General features: G+C 49.8%; 2 protein-coding genes, 1 long non-coding RNA gene and 1 pseudogene across 8 annotated transcripts in view; 2 read left to right on the top strand and 2 right to left on the bottom strand.

The window, feature by feature from the left end:
* Nucleotides 1-2,354, bottom strand: part of GALNT16 (polypeptide N-acetylgalactosaminyltransferase 16) — a 94,961-nt gene extending 92,607 nt beyond the window's left edge. Inside the window, exons 1-2 of one of the 2 annotated variants that reach the window (XM_047736240.1) lie at nucleotides 2,178-2,354; nucleotides 1,539-1,827 (exon numbers count right to left, since the gene is read on the bottom strand). In XM_047736240.1, the coding sequence (XP_047592196.1) occupies nucleotides 1,539-1,715 (177 nt within the window). In that variant the 5' untranslated portion in view covers nucleotides 1,716-1,827; nucleotides 2,178-2,354. The remainder of the gene's footprint in view (nucleotides 1-1,538; nucleotides 1,828-2,177) is intronic. The other variant, XM_047736241.1, reaches the window with a different exon arrangement.
* Nucleotides 1,631-6,451, top strand: LOC125104044 (uncharacterized). The gene is made up of 3 exons (XR_007128575.1): nucleotides 1,631-1,716; nucleotides 2,121-2,304; nucleotides 3,551-6,451. It is a non-coding gene; the product is annotated as an uncharacterized LOC125104044 (long non-coding RNA).
* A 4,052-nt stretch (nucleotides 6,452-10,503) lies between these two features.
* Nucleotides 10,504-14,403, top strand: LOC125104530 (GTP cyclohydrolase 1 feedback regulatory protein-like; annotated as a pseudogene).
* Nucleotides 14,404-15,098: 695 nt separating this feature from the next.
* Nucleotides 15,099-23,777, bottom strand: part of EXD2 (exonuclease 3'-5' domain containing 2) — a 57,080-nt gene continuing 48,401 nt past the window's right edge. For 4 of the 5 annotated variants that reach the window (XM_047736234.1, XM_047736237.1, XM_047736239.1 and 1 more), the window contains one exon: nucleotides 20,257-21,740. In XM_047736234.1, coding sequence (XP_047592190.1) covers nucleotides 21,524-21,740 — 217 coding nt within the window. In that variant the 3' untranslated portion in view covers nucleotides 20,257-21,523. The other variant, XM_047736236.1, reaches the window with a different exon arrangement.

Below are 23,777 nucleotides of genomic sequence, written 5' to 3'. Positions count from 1 at the left end.
TGCTCTGGAAACAGTTCGTAGTGACAGCGACCCTGGGCTCAGAAGGGAACACGCCACCTAATCAGGCTCACCCACAGAGTTCAGCTGGACAGGGATCTGGGAGTTGGGGGTGGGGGCTGGAGGAAACCCATAAACCCCAAGGTCTCCGGAGGCAAAGCTAGGAAATACGGTTCCTCTGCAGGGTTTTTTTACGTCTTCCAGAGGTGGGGAGGGTGGGGGGGGTTGACAAGACACGGCATCTGGGGCAGGTTGGGAATATGTGAACATTTCCACACTGACACCCGCCTCCCCATATTCCTGGGGCTCAGCTGCCTTTGCAGAAATATCCCAGATTCTACTCCACACAAGCCTTCGACCTCCTGAACCTGCATCTCCCCTCCCAGAGGAGCTTCGCACTCCTCCCTCCCCAGGCCCAGATCTTTTCCATCAGAATGGCCACCCGGCTCTACTCTCCCCCCTTGGCCCCACACTTTGCTCTCCCTCTTCCTGGTCCTCTTCTGGCAGAGCTGCCCCAGCGCAGCAGCTTGTTCCGAGGGTCGCCCCAGGCTCTCGCCCACCACCCGCCCCTGTCGGAAGAACGCGGTCCCCCGACCGCGCCTCTCCGCGGGTCCGAGAGCCTCCCGCCTCAACAGGTGCCCCTGCTACACAGGGCAGTCACCCGGGGCCCCGGCGGAGGCGACGACAGCAACGCCCCCTGCAGGGCGACGGGGGCTCCGCACGCCCCAGCCCAAGTCCCCGGAGCGCCTAGGGCCCCGGCAACGTCGCGGAGGCCCCCACCGTGCTCCGCCACCTTTGTTTCCCCACTGGCGCATCGCGGAGTAGACCGCGAGAGAGGAAATCTCCCAGCCGTAGCGCACACACTGCCAGCTCGCCAGTCGTGATGGACCCTCGTGTTGGGGTGAAGGGCGCATACAGGAAGAGAGACCTTTCCCGGACCCAGAGAACGCCGCGGCTGCAGTGGGAACTCGAGTCCTCCGTGCGAGAGAATCAAGTTCAAGTTGATCCGAGCCGAAAATGGGGGCGCAAAGCCCGGCGCAGCCCCTAGCGACCCTGCCTTACCCAACGCCCCCACCCCACGTCCTTTGCCCCCGGGAGCTAGAGAGGGGCTGCGCACCGCCTCCTACGCGCTCAGCCGCGCGAGGTTCCCACTACCGGCTCGCTACGCGCAAGGTCCAGCTGCCTTCCTGGGGCTGGCGAGGTGCGGACTGTCCCCGGCCCCCGACCCCCAGCCCCCGGCTCCGCCCGCGCAGTGCTGAGAGAGCCACGTTCCCAGTCGCGCGCGTTCGCCGGGCCCACCAAACTTGCAGCACTTTCTCCCAGCCCCCATCCGCTGTCACCCTCCCTCCATCCGTGCGCCCTGGCCCGGCTGGCCCGACAGAGGTTGCCATAACAACGGACAGGAATGCTCCAACATATACAAAGCCGGCAGGGCGCGGCGGGCACGCAGCCCCCTGCCCCGCGCCCTCTGCAGCCGCGCGGGGCTAAGGACGCGCGCCGCGGCTCCCCGGCCGGCCGCCCGGCGCGCAGGGCGTACTCACAATGAGCGGGATGGTGCGGTCCTCGCGGAGCTGCTCTGGCCTCCCGCCGGCCCTCTGCGCGCCCCGGCCGCCGGAGGATGCTGCGTGGGCTCGGTTGTCCTGCCATAAGTAGTAGAAAGTGCCCAGGATCCAGGCTACGGTCAGGATGGCGATGGCATTGGCGCGGATCTTCCTCATGGTGGGCGGGCGGGCGCCCCGAGTGGGGGCCCGGGCCGGTTGCTCTCGGGGCCGGGGTGGGGGCGCTCGCAGCCCCAGCTGTTTGTTTTCGCTCGCGCCTGGCTGCTCAGTCCTGCAGAGCAGAAAAGGGAGAGAGGTGGGGGGTGGGGGGTGATAGGGAGAGACAGGAGCGCGGAGCGATCCTCACGGTCCTAATGCCCTTCAGCCCTGAGCGCGCGCGTCCCCCGGGCGACCATTCATTCGCGCGCAGAGCCCGCCCCGCGCTCCAGCCCCCGCCGGCTGCCCCGGCCGCGGCGCACGGGTAGAGGAGCACGGCGGGTGCGTAGCCGCGCTGGAGCAAGGCCCCGCGAGCCAGACGCCCGCGGTGGAATGGCGACGGGCCAGAACCAGCCTCTGCTCCCACAGCTCAGCGACCGAGCGCCCGCCGCCTGCCCCCGCGCGGCCCTAGTCGGTCCCGCCTACCTCCACGCACCCCCAGCCGGAGCGGCCCTGAGTCACGGCTGGAGATGCGCGACCCCGGCCCGGGCCCGCGCCGCGAAGCTGCGGTTCTGGGCTGCGCTCGGAACTGCGCTCCGGCGCCGGGTTTAAGGTGTGTTCTGCGAGGCCTCGGGAAGGGACGGCTGGGCGGGAGGAGAGTCTGGAGTTTGCCCCGGAATCCTCCGCAGCCTAGGATTCCCAGCCGCCCAAAGGCCCACCCCGAGGAGGGATTGGAAGCTGGTGCACTTGACATTCGAAGAGAGCGGAGGGTTTGAGAATCGGCTTCGCCGCCGGTGAAAGGATGGGGGTACAACTACCCCCACATCTTTCACTGGCCTGGGGCTCCCAGCTTTCAGGAGTCTTCTCTCCAGACCTTTCACTGTCTCCTGAACAACCATGGGTATCATCACCGCTATTTGTCAGGGAGAAAGGAGACCAGAGAGGCTGGAAGATTGGCCCGAGGCCACACGACTAATTAGTGGGCAGAGCCCAGTCTAGAAGCCATCTCTCCGTTTGCACTTTCCACAGAGTGCAAAACACAGTGGTGAGACACAGACACAGAAATCACAGAGATTTGGCCCCAGCCCCGGAGGCATTGAGAATCCGATGTGAACCGCTTGTGTTCAGAGCAGAAGGCAAGGTGGGCTCCACACAGTGTCCGGCACAGAGCAGACTCGAAGTGGGTAAATGTCCCATAAACTGAGCAGGGATCACAAAGGAAGGAATAATGCATTACAAGGTAGTCTTAGAGGAGGCTTCTCACAGAAGGTGAATAAACCTTTGAATAAATTCTTAAAGATTATTTATTTATTTATTTATTTATTTGACAGACAGAGATCACAAGTAGGCAGAGAGGCAGGCAGAGAGAGAGGGGGGAACAGGCTCCCCACCGAGCAGAAAGCCCAATGCGGGGCTCGATCCCAGGACCCTGGGATCATGACCTGAGCCTAAGGCAGAGACTTAACCTACTGAGCCACCCAGGCGCCCTGAATGAATTCTTAAGAGGTATGGCAGGGCAAGGTATTGGATGCCTGAGTAGTGAGAGCAAAGGTCCAGAGGATGGCAGTGCTTGATGTGTTCCAGAAAAAAGAGCTGCCCGGTATTGGTGGGGCCCAGGATGCTAGAAGGGACTTAGGAGTTGACTTTGGGCAGGCTGGTCCCTGGACGTGGGCAGAGTTAGCACGGAGTTTGCTTCTTGCTGGTGCTACTGGACACTGGCTCTCACAGAGTGTCCTGGCCCACATTACGTCCCCGACACTAAACGAAGCAGCCTCAGGACTCAGGCAAAGGTGAGGTCACAGCCCATGTCTTCCCCAACCACCTCCATCAGCAGCACTCATTTTCCCCCATTTCTCCAGCATGCAGGACTGAACCATGCGTGTAAGAGAGGCTCATTCCGTTTCTGTTGGAATGAAGGAAAATGAAGAAAGAAAAACCTAATGAGTTCTTGCTGCAGAAGGATCATGGTCGCTACTGCAGTACCCTCTTCCTCATTCCGAACAAGACCGCGAGGGTACGTCAACAAGTCCAGAAACATCCACATCGAGAATAGGACCCTGGAAAGAGTGTACAAAGAGGGTCTCACAAAGACTAGCAGGGAATCCGAGGCCCGAGGCAGGTGGAGGTCAAGAACAACAGGAGATGCTATGGAGATGCCACTGGCCCTGGAGCCGTGGGCCAGCCTTGCTCTCCTGGGTGTCTCTTGCCTGGGAAGTTTAATTAGACAGCTAGAGGGGCCAGGATTCATCTCCATAGAGAAAACCACTGTCAAGCCAAGCCATTCCTGGTTTCCTCAGGAATCATGAGGCTGATCCAGGGGTCATGCCCTCTGTAGGAAGCCAGGAAAAGCTTGCTGCCTAAGAGTCAAGCCCCACGGGCATTCCCAAACCATAAGAAAATGTAAGGGAACTGCCCCCCTCGTGCCCCCACTTCCACACAGGCTCTTGGGTCAGCAGAGTGGAAAGACTTGGAGGATGGCCCTCCCTTGCCACTGGCTGCTTCCCTCAGCCCAGCCTGGCCTGTGCCTAATTGCCTTTAGTCTTGAGAAAACCAGGTGAGAGGATGTGGGATCCAAAGACATTACATCAACCCCTAGTGAGAAGCTCCAAACTCACGCCTAGGCATGGGGGATGAAGCTAGAAACTGCAGTCAGGCTGATGGGGTTTCTGGTGGCTCTAGAAGGAGGGCTGTATGAGGTGAGGGAGGGAAGGAAGAGGTGGAATTTGGCAGGATTTCCACAGGTCTCACCTCTTACTCCCCAGGGTTCAGTGGCGAGGATGCTATACTTCTGTATCAGTTGTCACTCCCTGGTAGCTCTGTCTCTCTGGAAGAGAAGTCTGTCTGCGACCCCCCCCCCCCCAACACACACCCATGTCACCACCACAAGAAAAACCCCACAGGGACATAGCCTCTCTGAATGACGTTAGACTTCATAGCCATCCCTCCCTCAGATGGACACAGTAAACTTCCCGTGGCGGGGTAGGGGGTAAGGAGGCAGGTCACTACCATGCTCATTCAGCTGACAGAAATCTGACCTAGGCAGAGGTTAAGCAATGGGCCTGGAGCCACAGGCACATTGGGAACTTGGGGCTGCCACCTCAGCTACAGCCCAAGGGATTTGAATCCTAAATAGGTACAGAGCTGAAGCTCAGCCCTCCCCGAGATGGATCTCAGTGTTCAATGATGACAGGGGGCGTTGTTTCCTCCCTGGTCCTAGGAATGGAGTCCCACAAAACCAGAGAAGCAAAGCAACACCTAAGAGACTTGGTGCTGCTCGGCACTCACTGAACCAGGGTGGTAATAATAGCTGAGGTTCACTGGGTACCCAGCAGGGGCCAGGTGCTGAACGGGCTCCCCACATCCGCGATCTCTGAAGCCCCGCAACCTGCAGACCCGGCCTTGGGGATACTCTCGGTGGCAGTGGCCGAGAGCCACCCAGCAGGGAGGAGGCGGGGCTGGATTCGAGTCTGTTCCCCCTGCCGGTATCTGGTATCTGGGCACCAGTACAGGGCTTCCAAGCACACTGGGCAGTCTGCAGGGTGGTCAGAAGTTCTGCATGCAGGGAACTCCCCTCCCCACAGGAGCCTCCATTTTCTCCTCTGGAAAATGAGGGATGCGGGGAGATGACCTCCAAGGTCCCTCCAACTGTGCCCTTTAGGACCGCTAGTTCCTTGGGTATTTTCTTCCAAAATGTGGCACTGCTCCCCGCATGGTTCTTCTCTTTCAAAGCTGTCAAAGCCAGCACTCAGGAGCCTCAACTGGGCAAAGCCAAGTGCTCCCCGTGCTCCCAGAGGCCCCGGGGAGCTCTCTGTCCCCGTGCATTTGATGTGTGGGTGGATCATAGAGGGGAGAAAGGCTGTGGAGTTCAGGCAAAACCCTGGCTCTGGACTTGGACAACCCGCATTCAAATGCTGGTTCTGTCCCTTATTAGGAGAGTGGCTTGGGTGAATTCTTACCCTCAGTTTCTTCACCTATAAGGGGCATTGACAGCCCTTAACTGACAGCACTGTTGGGAAAGGTAGGAAATAAGGCACAGAAACTCCAGTGCTGGTAACCATCCCCATTCCAGACCCCCACCCCACCGCGCGCCTCTCACAGGCACTGCTGCTGGCTCCTGGCCATGGGGCTCTAGAAAGGCCTGCCCAGGGCACATGCAGGGGAATGCTCACCAGGGCTGGGAAGGAGAACAGACCCTAGACAGGCCCAACAAGGATAACTGTCTGCCACATCGGGGCACGGCTGCCTGTGTCTCCACAGTCTGTGTTGAGCAGCCTGGAGGGGGCTGGGGAGAGGCAGCTGTGGGACCCCAGCTATTGCTGGGTGTCCATTCTTGCCATCATACCCATTACCCTTGTGACTCGGTCAGCTTGGAAGCCTCTTGCCCTGTCTGCAGCTGCAGCAGGGACCCGGACGGTGGGTGAGGGGGACTTGTTAGACCACCATGTCTGCTCTAAGCAGCAAAGGAGGCAGACATGGTGAACAGAGCGTATGTTACCAGGCAACAGGCACTGTGCCAAAGCAAGATCTCAGAATACTCACAATGACCCTGTGAGGAAGGGGGAACCAGACCCTCTCCCTTGGACAGACAAAGGGGCTGGTGCCTGCAGGAGTCCCTCAGCCCCCACTGGGGGATCAGTGGCACAAACAATCCCCACAGCCAGCGGGCCGCACTGAAGGCACCACCTAAGGGAACATTATTTCTAAGCTAAGTTCCTTATAAACCATCAAGGAGAGGACCTGCCTCTTTGAAAGGAACTCCAAGGGGCGCCCGGGTGGCTCGGTCATTGAGCATCTGCTTTCGGCTCAGGTCATGTCCCAGGGTCCTGGGATCAAGCCCCGCATCGGGCTCCCTGCTCGACGGAGCGCCTGCTTCTCCCTCTCTCTCTGTCTGCCACTCTGCCTGCTTGTGCTCTGTCAAGTATATTAAAAGAAAAACTAAAAAAAAAAAAAAAAAAAAAAAAAAAAAAAAAAGGAACTCCAAGAGTCTTATCAGTCATGGTTCTATTTGGCTTTTCAGATCAGTTTCTGCCGCTGGGGTGTAAGCTCCATGAGGCCAGGAGTACTTGTGTTTTGTTCCCTATGGTCTCCCCAGCACTTAGAACAGCTCGGCATATAGCCACACATAGTACGAACTCATTAAGTAGTTGTTGCTGGAACGGAGGGAGGGAAGAGGAGCGGGTAGCTGTGTGCAGGAGTAGAGCTGAGAAAGGGAGTGACTCCTCTGGGGTCAGTGTGGGCCAGTGCGGGGACTCACTCAGATTCCCCAACAGTGCTTCCTCGGGAGCACTGCCCCCCTCCCTGCAACCCCAGGACCGGGGCCAAATGCTGTGGCCGCAGGATGGCAGGGTGGGGCACGGGGAGCAGAAAGTCCAATCAGAATTTGGGAGGAGTGACCCTGGTTCTGGTGCATGACTCCAGGAATATTATTGCTAATCATGAAAGGAGCCAGCTGTTGCATTTGGGAATAATAAGATTGCAGAGGCTGAGGGTTAATTAGAAATGTGTCAAATGCTTTTTCTTAACAGTAAGGAATTTCTACAAGGGAGAAATGTACAAATAAAGCCAGCTGGTCAGCAGAATTGGTCCTGGAGGCAGAGCCCTTTGCAAGGCCTTCCTGACCTCCCCATCTCTCAGGTGCTCTACTTCATCCCTTACCCTCTCCACAGCCTCTAAGGAGATGAGTGGCAAAGGTCCTCAGAGCCAAACAGATGGCCCAAAATGCCAGGGCAGTGTTTGTCACATGCCCGTCTCTCACCCTTGAATGGGAGTTCCTCTGAGCAGGGCCTGGCGGCCTTCTTTTGTCACCAGTTTCCAGCACAGTGTTAGGGCATCGTGGCAGCACTAATATTTGTGCAACGAGTGAATGAGTGAGTAAATACCTAGGGTCCACCCAAGGGCTACTGCTACTCCCCATTCTGTCTCATGAAAATCCCATAAGCCTGCTCAGATGACAGAGCCTGCTTACATAGGGTGGTCTGCCCAGTCCCTTTCTTTCCTTTCCTTCTTGAGTGCCTACCATGCCAGGCAATTCTAGGTTCTAGGGACAGGAAAATGAACAAAACCTGACCGCAGCTTCTGAGGAGCCCAGTAACTGATCATGGGGAAAAACACATCCATAAGAGGATATAATGGAACTCTCTCGAAGCACAAAGGGGGCTTCTCCAAGTAAGAAGTCATCTGAGAGCTGAATCTCAAAAGGCAGGCGGGTAGGCAAGAGTGAAAGGGTGTTCTGGGAAGAGGAAGAGGCAAACAGGACACGAGGATGTGGAAGTGTGTGGGAGCTCAGGAAATGGCGAGGAATTTGGGGGTAGGGGTAGGGGCTGGTGATGGTAACAAGGGCAGAGGTGTAGGCATTGATCAGTTAACCAATGTCTTCTCTGTCTTTGTAGGACATTTGGACTTACTCTGGTAAGCCATGGAGAACCATCTAAGATTTTAAACCAGGGAGTGACATGATCGGTTACAAATTTTAGTGAGGAGGCTGGAGACAGGTGGTAGCAGGGGGTGACAAGGATACTGTGATGGTCCAAGCAAGCAGTGCCGTGGGCCTGGGTTAGGGCAGAAAGTCTGGAGGAAAGAGAGGGAGGGCAGACTCAAAGGATTTGGTGATCTGTTGGAAGTGGGGTTAGAGAAAGGGATGAAGAATAGCATGCACATTTCTTATGTAGCAGACAAGTGCTTTGGTGTAAGGTAACCCACTATTAACTGAAACAGGAAATGCAGGTGGAGGAACAGATTTGGGAGGCATGTTCAACTGAACTGGAGCTCTCTGCGGTCTGTCCACAAAGGCAGCTGTAAATCCAGGTCTGGTGATCAGGAAGAGGAGTGGAAGGAGCCAGGTCAGGTAGAGACGAGAAAACCAGAAGCACAACTGGGGCAAATGTGCTGGGTGGCTGCACATGCGCCCAGCACCTAGGCATAGGAGAGAACCATGTGCATCAGAGATTAGGACTTCTGGATCCCTCGAGTGAAAATGAAGCCATAGAGAACTGGTGGTTTTTCCCGCCTCCATTGGATGCCACGTCTCAAGGCCCTGGACCCAAGCTCTTGGGAATACTCATTTCTTTATCAAGGACCTCATCACCTGGTACATATTAGAACTGACCCCTAGACTTAGGGCTGGAGTGAAATTTGGCTGAGAAAGAGATTATGTGGTAAGACGAGAGAATCTGAAATGCAGAGCCCCCCGGCCTTGCTCCTGCGCCTCCTTTAGTCTAACTGGGCCTGTAGCTGGTACCTCCATCTTCCCTGACAAACTTGGAGGTGGAAAATAAGGGAATGTTCCTGGGACTGGTACATCTTTTGAAGCTCTCAGCAAGGCTGAAAATATCCATCGATGTATTTTGAAGTGTAATTTCCACTCCCTTACCAGCCAAAATAATTGAACAGGAAGAAAAAGCTGTTAATGCGGGAGGCGTGTAACATCAGATCCACATTGCCTGGAAATTTACCATTTCAAAGCAATTGAGGGTTTTTACTGCCAGTGTTTATAGTCATACATGTCCCCTCTCACTGAAGCCATCAAAAGGCCCATCAATCTGGGTTTGGACACTGAAATCGTTCAGTGTCTGGAGCGAATGTCAAAGCAGGCAGAATTTTTAAAAATTATCCTGCCATTTTGTCAGCATATAAACCATGGGGGGGGGGGGAGTTGCCTCCTGGGAGGTGGCGTAAACAGTTGGGGTTGCCAGTGCTCCTGGATCCCACGGTGGCAGAGCTCCCTGGTGGCATGGCCAGGCACACCCTCCTCGCACCCTCAGCATCTCTGATCTGGGCTCCATGCACAGGTTGTCCTCTTACTTGAGTCTGGGTGGGCATTTCTCCCTCCTGCCCAACAAAAAATGCCTGCCTCTGCTTCCGGCCCAGTGACCCCAGGTCCAAGGGGTGCATGTTCCCCAGGAGGGGAGTGACGTCATGCTGCCTCTTACAGCCTCTGCCCAGCTCAGCAGGAGAGACAGTCGACTTTGCTGACTTTCATCTTCTGTCCGCTGCCACTGCTGTGTGTGTGTGCCAGCATCAGGCACGCAGGTGGGCTGTTTTTCAATTAGAATGTGACTTCAGGCTTTTCCTGGAAACTACTGATTTCTTTCCCGATGTTTGTATCCAATGGAGGAAACTTCTAAACTGATGCCCAATCATTTGTCTTTCATTTTGGGATCCCTATTTTTCTAAAGGCCACTCTAAAAGTGCCATTGCCTTACTTGGTGACCCTGGAAAAGTCACTTTCTGGGCTTCTTTCTTGTGTTTGAAATGAAGGCTTTGGTACAAGGGATTTGGAAGGTCCTTTCTAGGGCTAACATTTTAAGAGTTTATTTAGTTATTTTAATATTTTAAACCATTCCTGCCCCAGCAAGAATTACTGGCAATAAACGGAGACACAGTTTTCTTTATTATCATTTAGTCCCTCCACACACATTACATACATACATGTACATCCAAACAATTTGAAATATTCCACTGGGTCAAGAACCTAAAAACTTCTGGATTACAGCAGACCTAAAAAGGAGAAGTAAGAAGAATGTACAAGAAATTGGTACATCCAGTATGCCTGAGGAGGGGAACTTGAGAAGTGGGAGACTTTTCATCATACATTCTTTTGTATCCTTTGATTTCTTTGCCACATGTGTTTATTACCTTTTTAAACATTTTTTAAGCAAGGGAAGAGTTTTCCTTTCTCCTTCTCCAACCACAAGCCTCTCTGCAGCTCACTTGCTGGGGGGCAGAGGAGACCAGGACAGGGCTGGCATCATGGGCCAGAAGCCATTCCTCAGCCGAGGCCCTGCTCAAGACCAGCCCCATCCCTCCAGCTGGCATGGCCAATAGCCGCCCCATGTGCGTGGAGGGGTTCTGTGGGTGGGCACCACTGCGGGCTGCCCTTGCCGCAGGCACTCTGGCTGAGCAGTCAAAATGCTATAGGGACTCCATTTGAGGTGCTCCAGGAAGAGGCTAACTCTCCCAGCTCCAGCAGCCTGTGGGCAAAGGGGCCCAGGAGTCCAGCAAACAGGGAAGTACATGCATCTAGCTTTAAATTCTCCAGATCTTACCATTCCCTTTCAAAGACAGATTGCTTTTTGTTTTGTTTTCTGTTGCTAATATAACATGAGGGCAGGAGCATGAAAGGAAACAGAAGAAAAGGACCAGAGATGCATGGAGAGAAAGGGTCTTTAAGGCTCCCCTTTCCCCCCCGCCCCCCCACCACTGCTGGCTTCTGCTCGGTGGAGCTGGGCTGTGGCATCTCCAGCATGTCCCGCTCACCTGGTTTTCTCCCCTAGTGTAGCTCTTGCTCAGCTTTTCCTTGTGACATCCAGCTGCCACCCAGCCTTCTTCTACCTCCTTTTCTGATTATCACCTTCGAAGGGTGCTGGCCATCATTTGTGTCCCCAACTTTCTTCCACCCTCCTCTGAATCACCCTCTTCCCTGCCACACTGCCCAGCACCACCCAGACTGGTGCTGCCACCTACCCCACAACTGGGATAGGCTCCTCCATCGTCCGTTCGAAGTCCCTGTACCAGACGACTTTCCAGGGTCAACTTTGTCCCCCAGCAGGCTACGGGAACGTGCGGGCAAGAAAACAACCTGAGAAGCCATGTCAGAGTCAGACAAGGAGCAGCAGATGGAGACATGCACTTGACAGAGCGGACACAAGAGATGGAAAGATACAGAGTATGAGGAAAAACAGCTTCAGGGAAAGAAAAAGCAGACAGCGAAAACCAATAAAAGCATAATGAGTACTAAAACCAGAAAGGCCTGAAGAGAAACCATCCAGGGAGCAGCAAGCGGACGCCTGACACCAGTGGAGTCAGGTCAGAGGGAAGGAGCAGGAGGGCTGGGGCGGGCAGCATGGGAGGGGCAGGAGGCAGGAGGCATGGCGCAACAGAACCCTCTCGGGAAGGATCATTCACCTCCAGAGCTGTGGGGCTTACTGGCTGCAGCGAGCAGAATCTACTTAAAACACAGCAAGCATTTTACCTCAGTCTGTTTCCCTGTCTAGAAAAAGCTGGAACCAAAGGCTTAGGGAACCATTCCAGCATTAGGACCCCGCATGGACGACAGAGCCAGGACCAAGAGATCCTTACCCCCTCTGGGAATCAGCCTCCAGGCCACTAAACTCACAGCTATTGATCCAAGTCCCAAAGGCACTCGTGTTATCCACTTCCACAGGGAAAGCCTCCACGACTTCCTTCATTCTGTCTTCAAGCTTGTCAGAAAGCAGATACTGTTCAAATGTGACAGCTGCACTAAAGGATGCTCACAGGGAGCTCCCTGACCAGTGGGAATATTCACAATGATGACTGGAGAAGCCTTGGGTGATCGGATAACAGCAAGACAAAGAAGAGAGCACCAGAGAACATCGCAGATAAAATGGCCCCAGGGAAACCAGATGGGACTTGAATTGGAAAACACAAACAGCCTCACTCCTTTCCCTGGACTGTATATCTTTGGGAAACTCTAATCTGGGGAAGACCTGACTCTTTACCTGCCTGCCGCAAAGAGTACAAAATAAGGCTGGGAGCTCAAAGTGGCGTAGAAGGGCCATCCATCCATCATGTTTTGGTTTCTGTCTGACTGAGAGGGCTGGGGATAAGAGGTCTTCCTTCCCTGGCCCTGGAGCTTGTAAATTGTGTAAAATACTGTTCCTGGCTGAATATAAGTCCTCAGCTCTGCATGACATTTATATTCTTGAAAAACTTAGTGTATAAATCAAATCAAATTTTGCCTGCCAGAGAAGTTGGCTTTTCAAAGTAAATTTGAGGTCAATCCTATGTGTAAAGAGAAGAATGGCCTGTGAAGGTGAAAAATCATGCCAGTTCATGTCTGTAACTTTGGAGTTCTGAATGTCTGATTTGGGTGGCTGTGGGTGGGGGCATGACTGTCTAGAGATCCGGCTATAGTTCACTTGCAGATTGGGATTCAGCATTACTTTAAAACAAACAAAAAACTTATCAGATAGGTATGTTGCAGAAGCCCCGCTAAAGAAATATGAATTTTTAAAAATTGATTAGGGAACACTTCAAATATGTATTTTATTTTATTTATTTTTTTTTTAAAGATTTTATTTATTTGACAGAGAGAAATCACAAGTAGGCAGAGAGGCAGGCAGAGAGAGAGAGGAGGAAGCAGGCTCCCTGCTGAGCAGAAAGCCCGATGCGGGGCTCGAACCCAGGACCTGGGATCATGACCTGAGCCGAAGGCAGCGGCCCAACCCACTGAGCCACCCAGGCGCCCCTCAAATATGTATTTTAGATGTAGCGAGCCTAATAATTAAAAAACCCAACTCCAGCTATTAGCAACTCCTGGCCAATCCTGTGAGAAACATGGACTTTTGAGCCAGATGACAGATACAGAGAATGAATTTTATAGGACAGGACAAACATGATTAGTCATACTGAGGCTGTAGGTCCAAGTTTCTGCATAAGTGCCTTAGACTACAGCCTGGAGTATAAAGAGAAAGGCTGAGAAATATATTCTTGGTGAACAACCAAAGAAAGCTGGGACTTAAAAAACAAAACTCCCCCTCCCCCCAGCCCCAGGCTGAACAACTCCCAAGGAACAGTAACAGAGGTTCCCTTCAAGGAGGGAAATGACTGGGGGGGGGGGGTAGGGAGGGGGGATAGTCCCTTTTCATTACACATTAAAAAAGATTTTTTTGTACTATGTGCACACATCATCTATTTTCTTTCTTTCTTTTTTTAAAAGATTTTTTTTATCTTTAAATAAAAAATAAAAAGAGAAAGAGTGAGTACGAGCAGGGAGAGGGGCAGGCGGAGGGAGAGGGAGAAGCAGACTCCGTACCGAGTAAGGAGCCCAATGCGGGGCTTGATCCCAGGACCCAGGGATCACGACCAGAGCCAAATACAGACACTTCACCAAATGAGCCACCCAGGTGCTCCCACATTACCTATTTTCAATAGTAACTTGTAAAGAACAAGTACGGTGAAGAGTTGCAGTAACCACACCAACTACACATGACAAAAGAGCAAAATGCCCAGACTCAAGACTACCAGTTCTGCATGTTTTCACCTGGATTTGCACTCATATAATAATTTGCTCAGGTAGATGAATGTACAACCTTCCAATCCAAGACCATACATCATCAGAATAGATGTTTCATGTAATGTAAGAAACCTGAGCTCCGGGGTGCCTGGGTGGCTCAGTTGGTTAAGCGACTGCCTTTGGCTCAGGTCATGATCTCGGAGTCCCAGGATCGAGTCCCTCATCAGGCTCCCAGCTCCACAGGGAGTCTGCTTCTCCCTGTGACCTTCTCCCCTCTTATGGTCTCTCTCTTGCTCTCTGTCAAATGAAAAAATAAAATCTAAGAAAGAAGGAAGGAAGGAAGGAAACCCAAGCCCTGAGAGCTGGAGTAACTAGACTTAGGACTGTCCTGGAGCTGGTGGGATTGGCATGTGCCCTGAGCCCAAAGTCCTGGGTAGGGGCCTGGTTGGGACTCATGCATCACGCCCTACCTGCTCATCAGCACCCAGATCCACACAGAAGTGGGCCTCACCCTAATGGGTGCTGAACCCTCAGTTCCAGAGCTGATGTGGCATCTGGGGGGGGCCTCAAAGAGAAGCGTGTTGGGAAACAACTTTTGAGTACTTCATCAGTGACCCTCCCCACATGGTCCTGGACAAGCTGGAACGCAAAGGTCTCCATGTGCTGAGCATGACGGAGGTGAGCCAGATGCTGGTGTGGGGTGTGCAAAAGGACTGACTCTCTCACATTGAGGAGTAGATGGGGCACCCTTTTCTCACGTGATTCCCAATCTTGAGTGTCTGTTCACTCACTGTCCAGCCCCTCACTTCCCAAATCATCATTTTCCTTTCCCTGCACCACTGGGCAGTGAATGGCCTTTTCTGAAACCTGCCTCAGCCTATGGGAGAGGGCAGGGCCTTGCCCTGGGGCTTCTAGCTGCCCCTTCATCTTCAGGCCTGGCCAAGGGACTTAGAGGAGGTCATGATCTCTGGGCAGGCTAAGGGGCTCCCAAGAGCCAGGCTGACCTAGGCCAGGAGCTGGGAACCCCCAAGGAGCATATAGCCCCAGGTTTGGGTGGGAAGGTCCTACAGAGCTAGTCCAGGCCAACAAAAGGCTGTGATGAGTGACTGCTCAAAAAAAAAAAAAAAAAAAAAAGGGGGGGGGGGGTGCCTGGGTAGCTCAGTTGGTTAAAGCCTCTGCCTTCAGCTTAGGTCATGATCCCAGGGTTCTGGGATCAAGCCCCGCATCGGGCTCTCTGCTTGGCAGGGAGCCTGCTTCCTCCTCTCTCTCTCTCTGCCTACTTGTGATCTCTGTCTGTCAAATGAATAAATAAAATCTTAAAAAAAAAAAAAAAAGAAAGAAAGAAAGGAAAAGGAAGAAAGAAACCCCAGCCCTGAATGGTTAAATGGCTGCATACAATTTGTCAAAATTCACAGAGTACTCTCAAGATTTGTACTTCACTGTATGTTCATTACACTGTGCTTCAATAAAGTATTATTAACATCAAAAAGCTTAGCCTTTGCGAAGAAAGAAAGAGTCAAAGAATCGCCATTTGGGGTTTATTGGGTAGGTGGTTCAGAGAATACTAGGGTTTTGAGAAGACAACACGGTGTAGACTTTCTGCAAAAACTTGCTCTTTGGAAACCATCACTACAGCATGTGCTTTTGGTTAAGCATTCCATGGCTGAAACGCAACTCTGTGCTGAGATGCCGAGAAGATGAGGCAAAATCTTGGCCAAGGTCAAGCTCTGCTGATGGTTTGAGAGGGGGACAGCAGCCAACTGCTCTGCACTTGTGTAACATTTAAAAAAAGAAAAACTAACCCCAAGCCATCTTCTGTCCCTTTTTGGAGCCAACATTAGTCCTGCTCATTGCATCCAAGAACTCAGAGGAAGTTGCATGTATGCTACTACAGCTCAGGCCTACCAAACCTCCAGGGCCCATACATACCTACTTTAATTTAAAAAAACCAAGCTAGCTTGCTGGGACTCTAGTTGGCTCTACGGGATATGATGGAAGATGTCAGAATCTTAGATGACGTTAGGGTTCATCCATCAGAGGCAGAGAAATATACTTTAACCTCCCTTTTGGCTATCTGGTTACTTTTTCTGGAACTAAACTGCAACAAAATGCAACAAAATGACCCTAATTTGATAGAAAATGGGGGCTCATGTCTGTATCTGGGTAACTATTATAAAAAGAGCTGCAAGCTTAGCATACTTAGCAAATATGCTAAGTATTGCTGAAGTATGTGCTACACAAAGAAAATACACCAACACCCTCTTTGGGACTGAACGAAGTGCAAAAAGGAACAGGGAAACATATTTTTTGTCAGGTTATAGGGAACAGATATAGATACACAGAAATGTCTTTCAGCAGTTTATAGAATATAAACTATATTTTATGCATGTCTGTCTTATAGATGCCAAAGGTAAGAGGGACAAAGTCCAAGACCAGTCAGGGTTATACAAGATGCAGGCCCCAGAAACTTCCCAGTCTCCCTGTGAGGTGATCATGTTTTAGGACTTATGGATGGGTAACAATGTGTTAACACTGGATCCCTCAAATTTTCTTAGGCAGTCATGACAACATAAAAAGAGAGAATATTTTTAACTCATTGGTTTAATGTTTTCCTTTTAAAGTACCTAATTCTATTCAGTCCTCTATAGTATAGTTTTAATTTCTCCTATCCTTAAAATGAGAAACACTCATTCCTTTTTTCTCAGTATCTTCCCATCTACAATACTTGGCAAACTTGCCTCATTTCCATTTTGTGCTTATCTCTTGTTAAACCTTACAGCACAAGCAATGAAACTGAAGATACAAATTTCTCTTCCTTCTTTATTGCTGAATAGTGAACTGTGAGTTCCTAAGGCCACAGACAGCACATCTCTGGTGAGAAGTATATTTTGACCTCAGGTGGAACACCAGATGGAGGAACCAGGCTTCTCTCTACTCAAAGAGGCCAGGAGGACATGGTGTGGCATCCTGCTTCCCTCATTCCCCCCCTTTCCGTGCATAGTCTCCATTCCCAGAGCTGGGGGCGGGATGAGGGTGTGCAACGATGAAGCAGAAGGTACACGGCTTCCAAGGGAAAGTGCCACATAAGAAACAGTGGGATGTATTGCTGAATGCTACAGCTAGGAGGGTCCTTAAAGCACATCTGATCTTAACTTCTAACTATATTGGTAAAGAAAGGAGCCCAGAAAAGTTAAGTGATTAGTCCAAAGATACACAGGTAATGGCCAGAACCAAAACCTAGGTCACCAGCCTGTTCCTCTGATCCTTTAACACACAATAGAACTGAGTACAGGGAAAAGCAAAATAGAACGTTAAGCCCATGGGCTATAACCCCATCAACCCATGAACCAAATAAACATATCTCTTTTAAAACTACCCATATCTTAATCTCCCATTTCTTTTCAGCTGTTAGCTTACTAAGCTCAAATGTTTGGTTCTTATCCAGGACTTAGTGGATACACTGGTGGCCTGGAGAGTCAGAATCCCAACTCTGCCCCAGCATGTTGAAGCCTGAAAAGGGAGATCTTTGGGAAGCAGGAGTAGAGTAAAAGTAGCCTCTCCAACTCAGGAATATTCTGGACCACACATCATGCTTATATTAATGCTGACTCCAAACTCAGCAGCTTTTGGAGCTTATGCAGGCAGAAAAGGCAACAGACTACCCACTTAGCAAGAGGAAAATGCAAGAATTAATAACAAATAAGGAAGCTAGAAGGAGGGTAAATGCTTTGGATTCAGTCTGGAAGGCAGGGAAATTACTTCCATTCAGAGCAGAAAATGACCTTGTAAGGCAGTGTATACTACATTTGAAGAGGATGCAACCCAGGATGTGTGAACCAGGTCCTTTGATATTCCCTATTCCTGCGCAAAGGAAGTCAATTCCTGGTTATCCCTCAAATGATTACCCATTTGGTCTAGTTACCCACAGTATCTAGGGACCTCCAACAAGAGTGGGCTATATAGACAGACCTCGTTAGATGGAAATACTAGTCTAATGTACTTCCCACTTTCCCAGATAACATGCTGGCATTCAAGCGAGGGTCTTGGTGCCTCAAGCAAAAGGCGGGGTGTGTGTGTGTGTGTGTGTGTGTGTGACTAAAACATCTCCTACCAGGCTGGTAGGATAGGTAATTGGAACAAGCAAGCTACCCAGCTGCATGTAAGCCCCAGACCATCACTGGACATGAAACTGTTCTAGGACTGGGGACAAGAAGAAGGTATAAGGCTTCAGCATGAGGAGGTAACTTGGTGAATAGTTAAAGTATATCACTGACTTCCAAAGCAAAAGTATTCTGGGGACTACGTATTATATTTACATTATTCAGATCAAGAGTTCATCACAGCAATGTCATTCTTACACCCTCTTTCAGCTTATCTCATCCAAGAAAAACTGATTCCCACTGTATTCCTGAAAGATCAGGCATTCTAAAAATGTCCACTTAGCAACAGACAAGACAAAAGATCAAAAAGAAGGACTCTTTTAAAATATGTAATAATTAGTAAACTAGCAAACCAAGAAACTATCTTCTTTAACAGTAAAAAGTGATAGCATGATGATGAGACATGATGAAGGAAAAAAAAAAGAAGGAAATGATCAACGAATGAATGAAAAACTCAGAGAGGTAAGGTAAACTGAGAATTCAGACTATAGTCAAATGTTAGGGCCCCACACTAACAGGTAGGAAAGGAAGCTGAATAAAAGCTCTTTCTGCCTGCTGGGCTCCTACGAGTCTAAAATGAGGGATTAAAATGGCTTTATTTCAACAGAACACATTTTGTCATCTGATCTCCATCCGTGACATGGATAAGAATAAGTAACTTATGGCTGCACTCTTAAAAAGCAACAAATCCCTGAACATTGTGCCTTGTTCACTTTAGGATGGCAAATCACTGCTGTGTATCATACACACAAAAAAGACCTGTCTGTAACTTTTAAGTTTTTATTTTAAAATAGTGTTTCCAAAAAACACTGACTACAAGGGGAAATGAGTCAATAAAGGATGAGAGATAAAGGGGAAGCAGAGAGAAGACTAAGCATAGAAACACAATGATCCGGGTACAATCAGAGGCCCTTGCCATGACCCTGTCCTCTCACTACTGTTCACATGGAGGCTCAGTAAATGTACCAGGACACGAGCTAAAGGGTTAGAGAGAAGCATTCCCTTGATATATGCTCCTAAAAGGTGTTATCAATTGGTACTCACTCCAGAAATGTGAGACCCCTCTGCTCCATCCAATTGCTAGAATTCTATCCTAAGTAAATTATCAAAGATATAGTCAAAGATTTATACAAAAGACAGTTCAACACAGTATCACTGACATTAACAAAAGATCTGAAATAACCAAAATTTCAACAGTGTGGGAATGGACAACTGAAATATGGAAGAGTCACTAGGAATCTACTTTCAAAGATGAGGGGCACAGGAAATTAATTATTTGTGGTACCACGTTAAGTGAGGGGTAAAAAATAGGATGTCACAGTCTATATATACATGACTCTGAATTCTGTTTGTATTTCATGCATTTTTAAATAGTGAAGGAAATTTGTGGACATCCCAGCAAAGGTTAGCTCTTTTCTAGATGGAGGGAAGATGGATGATTTTTTACTCCTTCTTTAGACTCATTTCTGATGAACATACACTGCAATAAATACTTCTTTTATAATATGCCTGCCCTAAAATATCTCATTCGAGGTCACCACTGTCAGTCTTCGGGAAAGGGTACTAAGGGCTGACTCAAGAGAATGAAGAGTCAAATCCACACAGTAACTTCTGAGAAGGGTGAGAAATCTTGTGTGCCAGTCTAGCCTCCTTTTCTATGGTGGCTGTTGGCTCTGGGCTTTGCCCACAGCTCTGCTGGAAAATCCATTCCTTCTTCCCACAGCAACTACCGCACCTAAATAACCTCATGTTTCTCCCCTCTTAGCGTGAGGATCACAAGAAGGAAAATGAAAGCACCCTACTCCTTGTTTCAGAGGAAGTTTCTCTGGTAACCCTATCCAAATGGCCCCAAATCAGCTACACAGATTTGGAAACATAAGTCATCAGTTATGTTCAGGAACCATATATAAAAGCCCTATTTCTCAAGACTGACTATAAAACAGAATCTGTGAGTGCCACCTTGTGGCAAGCCTGACCACTCTAACGACCACCTGTCATGCCCCATGGTTCACCCCTGGACTCCGGAGCATGGGGTCCAGCCACTGAGCACATGGCCCACAATGACCTACCCCACTGAACATACGGTCCTGGAAGAGGCTGGTATTGTTCATCTTCAAGGATCTCTAGTTCAGAGCCCAGAAATGCCTGTTTGGGGGCAAGAGGGCACGAAGCGGCGGACAAACAAAACGCACACCCGTTTGCGGACGCTTCGCTGATGGGCTGAAGCTGCGCTGTGCGTGGTACGTCGTGGCGCACACCGTGTGTGGTACGTCCGTGTGCGTGGCACGTCCATATGCACGCTGTGCGTGGTGTACCTGTGTGCGTGTCATGCTTCTGCCTCACGGCAGGGACGCCAGGGGTGAATATCTCCTCCCCCAAGAATATTTACTGATTTTACAAAGCTGAGAAGAAAAAAAGTTTTACATTTACAGTCAGTGAGCTTTGTGCTTCAAAGTTTTATTTATCAGTGTTACAGCAACCATCACCAACTTGGGCACAATTTCAAAACAGCTCCTATTGGATTCTGGCCATAAAATCACTAAGTTTGTTACGATCTTGTCAAGTAAAAAAACTCTCCTCATACTTTAGAAAAACTGCTAATTACTAATAATTTATGCTCAAAGTGGTGTCTTCACGTAAAGAGATGAAACACCACTGTTCTGAACATCTAAGTATATGAATTAATCTCAGAGTCCCACACACGAGAGCGGGTGGAGAAATCCTCGCAACGCAACCCGACCAAAGGACTCCAAGAGAGAATTAAGTGTTGAAAAGAGGTCAGTATTACAAATCGGAAGGAACACAGAACACAGAAGGGACGTGACACTGATTCTGAGAGTAGAGAATCTTCCTCTCAGAAGGAGATTCAGGTAGAAAACCTTGCAGTTCTGGACAGGAGGATTGCAATGAATAGACAACAAACAGCATGAAAGGGAAAGCGAAGCAAATATCAAAGTTCTCTTGAGAGATGATGCTTGTACCTCTTTCTGCCCCACCCAGTTAGAAGGCCTATTTCCAGAAAAGGATTTCCTCCAGTGTTAGGGTGGAAGCATATGGCAGGAAGTCACTGCTTTGGTCCTGGCTGTGTAAAGGGGAGCATCCTCAAGTATGGAAATAAACCGAAGTGACCTAGATGGGATGGATCTTAACCAGGTGAGATGTGGGAGAGCATGAAGTTAAGGAATTTATAATTATGAGCTTGAACTGGGGAAATGAATCTGACTCCTGTTCACCTCTCCAACCTCTGCAAGAATTTCTCCTGTCCTAACCCAATGGGATTAAAATACTTGACTGCCCCTGTTTGAGAAAAAACAACATACTGGGCAGGGAAGAAATGTATTAAAAACCTGAGCGTCTGGACAAGTCACTTCAGGGGAGAATCCTTCATCTGCTGTCTGCGCACAGGAAGCAAAAGAAGAAAAGTAAAATAAAGGCCAAGGCCCTTTTATCCACAAAAAATAAGAGGGAAGCAAAAGGAATTCTCACTCTGCCCAAGTAAAATCCAAAACCGTAAGCTCCCCCTGAAGCAACAGCCCGCCTCCACCAGAAGCATCCTGGGATTGGCGTGGGTTAGCATTCCAAGTTGTGACACTAGGCTCTGACAATTAATGACACAGGAAGAGGTGACTTTCCCACCTTGGCTCAGCTTCCCAGCCATCCTGGGAGGAGAGCATGTCTCACGACAGCTTGATGGGAAGGTCTTCCCCATATTTCCGGAGCAGCTTCTGATGGTTGTGGTCCACTGACCACTGCTGGGGCAGGTGCCTGGGCTGCATGGAGTCCAGGAAGTGCTGACGCCAGCGGCTCTCCAGCTGCATGAGGGAGCGCAGCCCGCCCTGGCTGTGGCACTGCACCACCTTCAGCCCATGAGGAATGTAGTTTTCGTTGGAAATCCTGGCAAGACACAAAGCACAAGGGTCTGAGGAAGACAAGCACAGGACGGTGTCACAGACGGCTCCAAATGCTGTGGGCCAGGGGGCTGCCACAACGGTAGATCTGGAGGTTGCTGGACTTCTAAAGGTTGATTACTTTAATGCTTTTTAAAAATTTTTATTTATTTATTTGAGAGAGAGCACGTGAGCACGAGCAGGGTGTGGGGTGGCAGAGGCAAAGGGAAAAGCAGATTCCCCGCTGATTGGGGCTCAATCCTAGGACCCTGGGGTCATAATCTGAGACAGAGGCAGATGCTTAACTGAGCCACCCTGGCGCCCCCTACTTTAATGTTTTTAAAGCATCTTTCCTACATCTGCCATTTTAAGAAGTCGTTTGGACATACTGCACACAATCTGACAGAAGTTATTTGGGGATTCTGAGCTATATTTGTGGGGAGACCACTGCCGGAAGCTCAGCCCCCACTACAGGAGCCGCACTGTCTGGCTGACAATGAGTGAAGAACGTTGGTCTTTTATTTACTCCGGGGTTACTCAGGTACCAGCTTGTCCTTCTCAACCATACTCAGTATTTATATGGGGCTGCTAAATCACCTTGCATGTTCTTATGTTTCAAACGCTGGAATACCTACATGTAAAAATGCAAGGTGGGACATTTCTTTAGTACCTCCTTTCTCACAGGAAGTGTGCTAAACCACACAGCATAGGCAGTAGTCAGTGGTGTTGAATAGCATTCTACAGTGACAGATGGGAGCGCCACTTGTGGTGGGCATAGCATAACACATAAACTTGTCGAATCACTGTTGTACACCTGAAACTAATATAACACTGTGCATCATGTGTCACAATGTTGTGTCAGCTATGCTTCAACTTTTAAAAAATTGAAATTAAAAAAAGATGGGGGCGCCTGGTGGACTCAGTCAGTAGGACATGTGACTCTTGATCACATGGTCATGAGATCGAGCTCCATGTTGGACCGAGAGATTACTTAAAAAAAAATCAACAAAAATCTTGGGGCATGTGGCTGGCTCAGTCAGTAGAAATGCAGCTCTTAGTCTTGGGGTTGTAAGTTCAGACCCCATGTTGGGTGAAGAGATTACTCAAAGTCTTTAAAAAAAAAAAAAAAAAAAAAGCCAAACCATATCCACAAGAGATGTGTTTTGGTCCCATGAAATACTCAGTTGTGCAGCCGGTGCTGTTTAATGGGAAGATAAATCCTTGCCCTCTTCCTAACTAAGCAGAGAAGTCTTAAAAGTCCTCTGATGTCCTGCAAACAGTGCTTTCACCTCCTGTGAGTAACAACTACTTTTCCGGAGAAAGCCCCTACCTCATGGACTCAGTTCCCCTCCTTGCATTCATACCCCACTCTCATTCCTCCCTCCCAACACTCCCTCCCCCATTCCAGCAGTACCAGTGCCCTCCAGAAATCTGCAGCCACCTTACTGCTTAGCTGACAAGTATCCCTAACTTGCCTACCTTCCCCCAAAAAGCTTCTTCTCAGCCCCAGACAGCTCAGTCCAGCATCCCTATATCCTAGTCAACAAGGTGATTGGTTAGAAAGGTCTGTGACTGAAAGGGGAAGTTTAGTTGTGTTATCAAATACATCTGGGAATTGGTCGGAGGAACCATTCTCATTAATTTCTCATTGGACCTTAGCAAGTTACTTAACTTCAACCTCAGGGTAGCTAACATAAAAAATAACATCTATGCTACAACCTCACAAAATAGTTAGGAAGAGTCAAAATAGGACAAAACTCATTAGTACTGTTTTCTAACTTTGAAATATTTAACAAATGCAAGATATAATGCTAGCAGTTACCAGTAAGGAATCTAAATCCTATTTCAAAGGGTTGTTAGAAGAACCGATTAAGACAATTTATAGAAAGTTTATTAGCTTGGGTAAATAGAGCAGGATAACTTGGGACGCCTGGGTGGCTCATTCAGTTAAGCATCCACCTTCAGCTCATGTCCTGATCTCAGGGTCCTGGGATCAAGTCCCACATCGGGCTCCCTGCTAGGTGGGGAGCCTGCTTCTCCCTCC

Source organism: Lutra lutra, chromosome 7 (assembly GCF_902655055.1).
Source record: "Lutra lutra chromosome 7, mLutLut1.2, whole genome shotgun sequence".
Taxonomy (NCBI): domain Eukaryota; kingdom Metazoa; phylum Chordata; class Mammalia; order Carnivora; family Mustelidae; genus Lutra; species Lutra lutra.
The sequence above is the reverse complement of the archived record's forward strand: the minus strand, read 5'-3'. Positions and strand labels throughout refer to the sequence as shown.